This window comes from Salmo salar, chromosome 14 (assembly GCF_965601325.2).
Source record: "Salmo salar chromosome 14, fSalSal1, whole genome shotgun sequence".
Taxonomy (NCBI): Eukaryota; Metazoa; Chordata; class Actinopteri; order Salmoniformes; family Salmonidae; genus Salmo; species Salmo salar.
Genome location: NC_138304.1, coordinates 104,266,098 through 104,276,097, shown reverse-complemented (window position 1 = coordinate 104,276,097; position 10,000 = coordinate 104,266,098). Strand labels below are relative to the sequence as shown.

The window sequence follows — 10,000 nt, the reverse complement described above, 5'->3', positions numbered from 1 at the left end:
TGATTCCAAACGGGAAAAGTGTTTCCGTCTGTAATGGGCCTGATTCCAAACGGGAAAAGTGTTTCCGTCTGTAATGGGCCTGATTCCAAACGGACAACGTATCCCTTTCCTTCATTCCTTGACACTAATTTTCTGTTAATTTCTTGTGTTCTGCAGGCCAGAGATTCTGTGGCCAGCCATGCCTGCACCCCCTCCTCCTCCTCCCCCTGCACCCCCCCCACCTCCACCACCCTGTACTGCTCACCCACCACAGGTAAGATACACACACACACACACACACACACACACACACACACACACACACACACACACACACACACACACACACACACACACACACACACACACACACACACACCATGTGTCAACCACCTGTCTGTTTTTTGCATTATTTATTAGAGGTACAGTTACACACACACACACACACACACACACACACACACACACACACACACACACACACACACACACACACACACACACACACACACACACACACACACACACACACACACACACACACACACACACACACACACCTAGGGTAGAGAACAGGCAGCATAGGATGCCGGTGTCATATTTACAGAGTAAGCTCTCAGTGTTCTCATGTTAAATTTCCTTTGATGGCTGGCAAAGCATGTCTATATAGGTCAGTGTGTCTATCTCTGACCTGGTGTCAATTTGATATTCCTCACACTGACAAAGATATGTCCCTTTGTAATGTACTTGTTAAGGCTAAGTGTTTTCCTGACCAGGAAAACCTCAGAAACTGTCCTGGTCAGGAAACGTCTGATGACAGTAAGCTTAATCACTAACTGTACTGTACACTGTTACCACCCCCCCTCTTTTTTATCCACTCTCTCTATCCCTCTTCCACCCTCTCTGTACCTCTTCCACCCTCTCTCTATCCCTCTTCTACTCTCTCTATCCCTCTTCCACCCTCTCGCTGTCCCTCTTCTACTCTCTCTATCCCTCTTCTACTCTCTCTGTCCCTCTTCTACTCTCTCTGTCCCTCTTCTACTCTCTCTGTCCCTCTTCTACTCTCTCTCTATCCCTCTTCCACCCTCTCTCTATCCCTCTTCTACTCTCTCTATCCCTCTTCCACCCTCTCGCTGTCCCTCTTCTACTCTCTCTATCCCTCTTCTACTCTCTCTGTCCCTCTTCTACTCTCTCTGTCCCTCTTCTACTCTCTCTGTCCCTCTTCTACTCTCTCTATCCCTCTTCTACTCTCTCTGTCCCTCTTCTACTCTCTCTATCCCTCTTCCACCCTCTCTCTGTCCCTCTTCTACTCTCTCTGTCCCTCTTCTACTCTCTCTATCCCTCTTCTACTCTCTCTGTCCCTCTTCTACTCTCTCTATCCCTCTTCCACCCTCTCTCTGTCCCTCTTCTACTCTCTCTGTCCCTCTTCTACTCTCTCTATCCCTCTTCCACCCTCTCTCTGTCCCTCTTCTACTCTCTCTATCCCTCTTCCACCCTCTCTCTATCCCTCTTCCACCCTCTCTATCCCTCTTCCACTCTCTCTCTCTCACTGTCTTTCTCTCTCTCGCTGCCTTTCTCTCTCTCTCTGTCTCTCTATTTCTCTGTTTCTATCTCTCTCTCTCTCTCTCTCTCTCTCTCTCTCAGTTCAATTTGAATTTAAGGAGCTATATTGGCATGGGAAACATATGTTTACATTGCCAAAGCAAGTGAAATAGATAATAATAATAAGCAAAAGGGAAATAAACAATAAAAAATGTACAGTAAACATTACACTCACAAAAGTTCCAAAATAATAAAAACATTTCAAATGTCATATTATGTATATATACAGTGTTGTTACAATGTGAAAATAGTTAAAGTACTAAAGGGAAAATAAATAAACATAAATATGGGTTGTATTTACAATGGTGTTTGTTCTTCACTGGTCACAAATCAAATCAAATGTTGTTGGTCACATACTCGCGTTTAGCAGATGTTATTGCGGGTGTAGTGTAATGTTTGTGCTTCTAGCTCTGACAGTGCAGTAATATCTCACAAGTAAATGCTACCATTTATCCACTGCTTCTGGTTAGGGTAGGTTTTAATAGTCACAGTGGGTAAATACAATACACTTCCTGATTAACTCAGTCACCGTATCCGTGTATGCGTTATTGTCGCACACTACCCGGAACATATCCCAGTCCACGTGATCAAAACAATCCTGAAGCGTGGATTCCGATTGGTCAGACCAGCGTTGAATAGTACGAAGCACGGGAACTTCATGTTTTGAGTTTCTGCCTATAGGATGGGAGTAGCAAGATGGGAGTAGCAAGATGGAATTGTGGTCAGATTTGCCGAAAGGAGGGCAGGGGAGGGCCTTGTAAGCATCCCGGAAGTTTGAATAGCAATGATCGAGAGTCTTAGTAGCGCAAGTAGGAGAAGTCAATATGTTGATATAATTTCGGCAGCCTAGTCCTCAGATTTGCTTTGTTAAAATCCCCAGCTACAATAAATGCAGCCTCAGGATATGTGGTTTCCAGTTTGCGTAAAGTCCAGTGAATCTTGCTGCTGCAAATGAATGACAGTGCAATGAAACACACACACACACACACACACACACACACACACACACACACACACACACACACACACACACACACACACACACACACACACACACACACACACACACACACACACCACAGACCGTAACCTCCTTTATAAGCAGTAATCTGCTGAGCCCCACGCAGTTTCCCTCCCACAGATTCCTTCAGTATGAACTGTCTCTCAGGGCTTTATTGTCCTGGATAAACATATGTTAACATTGCCAAAAGCAAGTGAAGTAGATAATAAACAAAAGTGAAATAAACAATAAAAAATGAACAGTAAACATTACATTCACAAATGTTCCAAAAATAATAAAGACATTTCGAATGTCATATTGTCTATATACACTGTTGTAATGATGTGCCAATAGTACAAAAGGTAAAATTAATTAGCATAAATATAGGTTGTATTTACAATGATGTTTGCTCTTCACTGGTTGCCCTTTTCTTGTGGTCACAAATCTTGCTGCTGTGATGGCACACTGTGGTATTTCACCCAATAAATATGGGAGTTTATCAAAATTGGATTTGTTTCTGAATTCTTTGTGGGTCTGTATAATCTGAGGGAAATATGTATCCCTAATATGATCATACATTTGTCAGGAGGTTAGGAAGTGCAGCTCAGTTTCCACGAAAGTTTGTGGGCAGTGTTGCACATAGCCTGTCTTCTCCTGAGAGCCAAGTCTGCCATCGGCGGCCTTTCTCACTGAGTCTGTACATAGTCATCGTTTTCCTTAATTTTTTGTCAGTCCCAGTGGTAAGGTATTCTGCCACTATGTACCCTAGGGTGGGCGCCAAATTTCTTAAAATTATTTGTACCTTTATTTAACTAGGCATGTCAATTAAGAACACATTTTTATTTTCAATGACAGCCTAGGAACAGGGGGTTAATTGCCTTGTTCAGGGGCAGAACAACAGATTTTTACCTTGTCAGCTCAGGGATTTGATCTTGCAACAAGTCCAACGCTCTAACCACTAGGCTACCTGCCACCCCATAGCATTTGCTCAGTTTTTTTTGTAAATTCTTTCCAATGTGTCAAGTAATTATCTTTTTGTTTTCTCATGATTTGGTTAGGTCTAATTATGTTGCTGTCTTGGGACTGGGGTCTGTTTGTGTTTGTGAACAGAGCCCCAGGACCAGCTTGCTTAGGGGACTCTTATCCAGGTTAATCTCTCTGTAGGTGATGGCTTTGTTATGGAAGGTTTTGGAATCGCTTCCTTTTAGGTGGTTGTAGAATTTAATGTCTCTTTTCTGGATTTTTATAATTAGCGGGTATCTGCCTAATTCTGCTCTGCATGCATTATTTGGTGTTTTACGTTGTACATGGAGGATAATTTTGCAGAATTCTGCATGCAGAGTCTCAATTTGGTGTTTGTCCCATTTTGTGAATTCTTGGTTGGTGAGCGGACCCCAGACCTCACAAACATAAAGGGCAATGGGTTCTATAACTGATTCAAGTATTTTTAGTCAGATCCTAATTTGTATGTTGAATTTTAAGTTCCTTTTGATGGCATAGAAGGCCCTTCTTGCCTTGTCTCAGATCGTTCACAATTTTGTGGAAGTTACCTGTGGCGCTGATGTTTAGGCCGAGGTATGTATCGTTTTTTGTGTGCTCTAGGGCAACGGTTTCTAGATGGAATTTGTATTTGTGGTCCTGGCAACTGGACCTTTTTTGGAACACCTTTATGTTTGTCTTACTGAGATTTACTGTCAGGACCCAGGTCTGACAGAATCTGTGCAAAAGACCTAGGTGCTGCTGTAGGCCCTCCTTGGTTGGGGACAGAAGCACCAGATCATCAGCAAACAGTAGACATTTGACTTCAGATTCTAGTAGGGTGAGGCCGGGTGCTGCAGATTGTTCTAGTGCCCCCGCCAATTTGTTGATATATATTTTGAAGTGGGTAGGGCTTAAGCTGCATCCCTGTCTCACCGGACGGCCCTGTGGAAAGAAATGTGTGTGTTTTTTGCCCATTTTTTATTTTATTTTATTATTATTTAATTTTTTTACCCCCTTTTTTTGTGGTATCCAATTAGTAGTAGTTACTATCTTGTCTTGTCGCTGCAACTCCCGTACGGACTCGGGAGAGGCGAAGGTTGAGAGCCATGCGTCCTCCGAAACACAACCCAACTGCTTCTTGACACAACGCACATCCAACCCGGAAGGCAGCCGCACCAATGTGTCGGAGGAAAACACCGTACACCTAGCGACCTGGTCAGCGTGCACTGCGCCCGGCCCGCCACGGGAGTCGCTAGTGCGCGATGAGACATGGATATCCCTACGGGCCAAACCCTCCCTAACCCGGACAACACTGTGCCAATTGTGCGTCGCCCCATGAGCCTCCTGGTCACGGCCGGCTGCGGCAGAGCCTGGGCTCTAACCCAGAATCTCTGGTGGCACAGCTAGCACTGCGATGCAGTGCCTTAGACCACTGCGCCACCCGGGAGGCCCCGTTTTTTGCCAATTTTAACCGCACACTTGTTGTTTGTGTACATGGATTTTATAATGTTGTATGTTTATCCCCCAACACCACTTTCCATCAATTTGTATAGCAGACCCTCATGCCAAATTTAATCAAAAGGTTGTATGAAATCAACAGAGCATGAGAATAATTTGCCTCTGTTTTGGTTTGTTTGTTTGTCAGTTAGGGTGTGCAGGGTGAATACGTGGTCTGTCGTACGGTAATTTGGTAAAAAGCCGATTTGACATTTGCTCAGTACATTGTTTTCACTGAGGAAATGTACAAGTCTGCTGTTAATGATAATGCAGAGGATTTTCTCAAGGTTGCTCTTGATGCATATCCCACGGTAGTTATTGGGGTAAAATTTGTCTCCAGTTTTGTGGATTTGGGTGATCAGTCTTTGGTTCCAAATATTGGAGGAGATGCCAGAGCTGAGGATGATGTTAAAGAGTTTAAGTATAGCCAATTGGAATTTGTGGTCTGTATATTTCATCATTTCATTTCGGATACCATCAACACCACAGGCCTTTTTGGATTGGAGGGTATGTATTTTGTCCTGTAGTTCGTTCAATGTAATTGGAGAATCCAGTGGGTTCTGGTAGTCTTTAATAGCTGATCATGTATATGTTTTGTCTCTCTCTCTCTCCCCTAGTCTCGGACAGACCCTCCTAGTCTCCAGAGTGTTGGAGGAAGAGGAGGGAGGAACGCCTTGTTAGCAGACATCCAGAAAGGAGCCAGGTTAAAGAAGGTTTTACAGGTCCATGACCGTAGCGCACCAGTTGTCGACAGTGAGTACACACACACACACACACACACACACACACACACACACACACACACACACACATACACCGTTACCCGCTTACCTTCACGTTGTCTCCTCAAACATCCCCCCCTCACAAAAATCCTCGTTGACCTCTTTTAAACCAGTCCCCAATTGACATAGCTGAGAGAGAGTCCAAAGGACTCAGATAGAGAAGGTATTTCAGCTGAGTTTCACTGTTAACTGATTCTCACAAGGGATATCTGTCTATGACTCACTGTCATGGGGAACAAAATGAGACAGGGAGGGAATGGGAGAGACAGAGAGAATGTGTGTTTGTTTGGGATAGGGAGAGAGAAAGAGGAATGGAATCGTAGAGAGGTGTAGAGCAGAGAGAGAGAGCGGTCCTGTTAGTTTAGAGAGCTGTGGATAAGGTCACACTGATATCTCTCAGAGTTATACTCTGTCTATCTATCTGTCTATATTTGAGCTCAAGGTTACTCACGGTGGCACGCACGCACACACGCACGCACGCACACACACACACACACCCTACATTAACACACACTTGAGGAAGGAATGCCCAGCAGCAGATAAGGACACAGACAAAGCAGGAAACTACTGTGGGAAACACAAGGGGAAACACAAGGGGAAACACATGGGGAAACACATGGGGAAACACAAGGGGAAACACAAGGGGAAACACAAGGGGAAACACATGGTGAAACACATGGTGAAACACAAGGGGAAACACATGGTGAAACACATGGGGAAACACAAGGGGAAACACATGGGGAAACACATGGTGAAACACATGGTGAAACACATGGTGAAACACATAGAGAAACACATGGTGAAACACAAGGGGAAACACATGGGGAAACACATGGTGAAACACATAGAGAAACACATAGAGAAACACATGGAGAAACACATGGGGAAACACATGGGGAAACACATGGTGAAACACATAGAGAAACACATAGAGAAACACATGGAGAAACACATGGGGAAACACATGGGGAAACACATGGTGAAACACATGGGGAAACACATGGTGAAACACATGGGGAAACACATGGTGAAACACATGGTGAAACACATGGTGAAACACATGTTGAAACACATAGAGAAACACATGGTGAAACACAAGGGGAAACACATGGGGAAACACATGGTGAAACACAAGGGGAAACACATGGGGAAACACATGGTGAAACACATGGTGAAACACAAGGGGAAACACATGGGGAAACACATAGAGAAACACATGGTGAAACACATGGTGAAACACATGGTGAAACACATGGGGAAACACATGGGGAAACACATAGAGAAACACATGGGGAAACACATGGGGAAACACATAGAGAAACACATGGTGAAACACATGGGGAAACACATGGGGAAACACATAGAGAAACAAATGGGGAAACACATTGGGAAACACATGGTGAAACACATAGAGAAACACATGGTGAAACACATGGTGAAACACATGTTGAAACACATGATGAAACACATAGTGAAACACATAGAGAAACACATGGGGAAACACATGTTGAAACACATGGTGAAACACATGGGGAAACACATGGTGAAACACAAGGGGAAACACATGGGGAAACACATGGTGAAACACATGGTGAAACACATGGTGAAACACATGGTGAAACACATGGGGAAACACATGGTGAAACACATGGGGAAACACATAGAGAAACACATGGGGAAACACATGGTGAAACACATGGTGAAACACATTGGGAAACACATGGGGAAACACATAGAGAAACACATGGTGAAACACATGGTGAAACACATGGGGAAACACAAGGGGAAACACATGGTGAAACACATTGGGAAACACATTGGGAAACACAAGGGGAAACACAAGGGGAAACACATGGTGAAACACAAGGGGAAACACATGGTGAAACACAAGGGGAAACACATGGTGAAACACATGGTGAAACACAAGGGGAAACACATGGTGAAACACATGGTGAAACACAAGGGGAAACACATGGTGAAACACAAGGGGAAACACATGGTGAAACACATGGTGAAACACATGGTGAAACACATGGTGAAACACATGGTGAAACACAAGGGGAAACACATGGGGAAACACATGGGGAAACACAAGGGGAAACACATGGGGAAACACATGGTGAAACACATGGGGAAACACAAGGGGAAACACATGGTGAAACACATGGTGAAACACATGGTGAAACACATGGTGAAACACATAGAGAAACACATTGGGAAACACAAGGGGAAACACATGGGGAAACACATGGGGAAACACATTGGGAAACACATGGTGAAACACATGGTGAAACACATTGGGAAACACAAGGGGAAACACATGGTGAAACACATGGTGAAACACAAGGGGAAACACATGGTGAAACACATGGGGAAACACAAGGGGAAACACATGGGGAAACACATGGTGAAACACATGGTGAAACACATGGTGAAACACATAGAGAAACACATGGTGAAACACAAGGGGAAACACATGGGGAAACACATGGTGAAACACATAGAGAAACACATAGAGAAACACATGGAGAAACACATGGGGAAACACATGGGGAAACACATGGTGAAACACATAGAGAAACACATAGAGAAACACATGGAGAAACACATGGGGAAACACATGGGGAAACACATGGTGAAACACATGGGGAAACACATGGTGAAACACATGGGGAAACACATGGTGAAACACATGGTGAAACACATGGTGAAACACATGTTGAAACACATAGAGAAACACATGGTGAAACACAAGGGGAAACACATGGGGAAACACATGGTGAAACACAAGGGGAAACACATGGGGAAACACATGGTGAAACACATGGTGAAACACAAGGGGAAACACATGGGGAAACACATAGAGAAACACATGGTGAAACACATGGTGAAACACATGGTGAAACACATGGGGAAACACATGGGGAAACACATAGGGAAACACATGGGGAAACACATGGGGAAACACATAGAGAAACACATGGTGAAACACATGGGGAAACACATGGGGAAACACATAGAGAAACACATGGGGAAACACATTGGGAAACACATGGTGAAACACATAGAGAAACACATGGTGAAACACATGGTGAAACACATGTTGAAACACATGGTGAAACACATAGTGAAACACATAGAGAAACACATGGGGAAACACATGTTGAAACACATGGTGAAACACATGGGGAAACACATGGTGAAACACAAGGGGAAACACATGGGGAAACACATGGTGAAACACATGGTGAAACACATGGTGAAACACATGGTGAAACACATGGGGAAACACATGGTGAAACACATGGGGAAACACATAGAGAAACACATAGAGAAACACATGGGGAAACACATGGTGAAACACATGGTGAAACACATTGGGAAACACATGGGGAAACACATAGAGAAACACATGGTGAAACACATGGTGAAACACATGGGGAAACACAAGGGGAAACACATAGAGAAACACAAGGGGAAACACATGGTGAAACACATTGGGAAACACATTGGGAAACACAAGGGGAAACACATGGTGAAACACATGGTGAAACACAAGGGGAAACACATGGTGAAACACATGGTGAAACACAAGGGGAAACACATGGTGAAACACAAGGGGAAACACATGGTGAAACACATGGTGAAACACATGGTGAAACACATGGTGAAACACATGGTGAAACACAAGGGGAAACACATGGGGAAACACATGGGGAAACACAAGGGGAAACACATGGGGAAACACATGGTGAAACACATGGGGAAACACAAGGGGAAACACATGGTGAAACACATGGTGAAACACATGGTGAAACACATGGTGAAACACATAGAGAAACACATTGGGAAACACAAGGGGAAACACATGGGGAAACACATGGGGAAACACATTGGGAAACACATGGTGAAACACATGGTGAAACACATTGGGAAACACATGGGGAAACACATGGTGAAACACATGGTGAAACACATGGTGAAACACATGGTGAAACACATTGGGAAACACATTGGGAAACACAAGGGGAAACACATGGTGAAACACAAGGGGAAACACATGGTGAAACACAAGGGGAAACACATGGTGAAACACAAGGGGAAACACATGGTGAAACACAAGGGGAAACACATGGTGAAACACAAGGGGAAACACATG

General features: G+C 44.0%; 1 protein-coding gene across 1 annotated transcript in view; it reads left to right on the top strand.

The window, feature by feature from the left end:
• wipf3 (WAS/WASL interacting protein family member 3) overlaps nucleotides 1-10,000 on the top strand; it is a 30,728-nt gene that overhangs the window by 7,871 nt on the left and 12,857 nt on the right. The window contains exons 3-4 of the mRNA XM_082961362.1: nucleotides 157-253; nucleotides 5,677-5,812. Of these exons, the coding sequence (XP_082817488.1) occupies nucleotides 179-253; nucleotides 5,677-5,812 (211 nt within the window). The 5' untranslated portion in view covers nucleotides 157-178. The remainder of the gene's footprint in view (nucleotides 1-156; nucleotides 254-5,676; nucleotides 5,813-10,000) is intronic.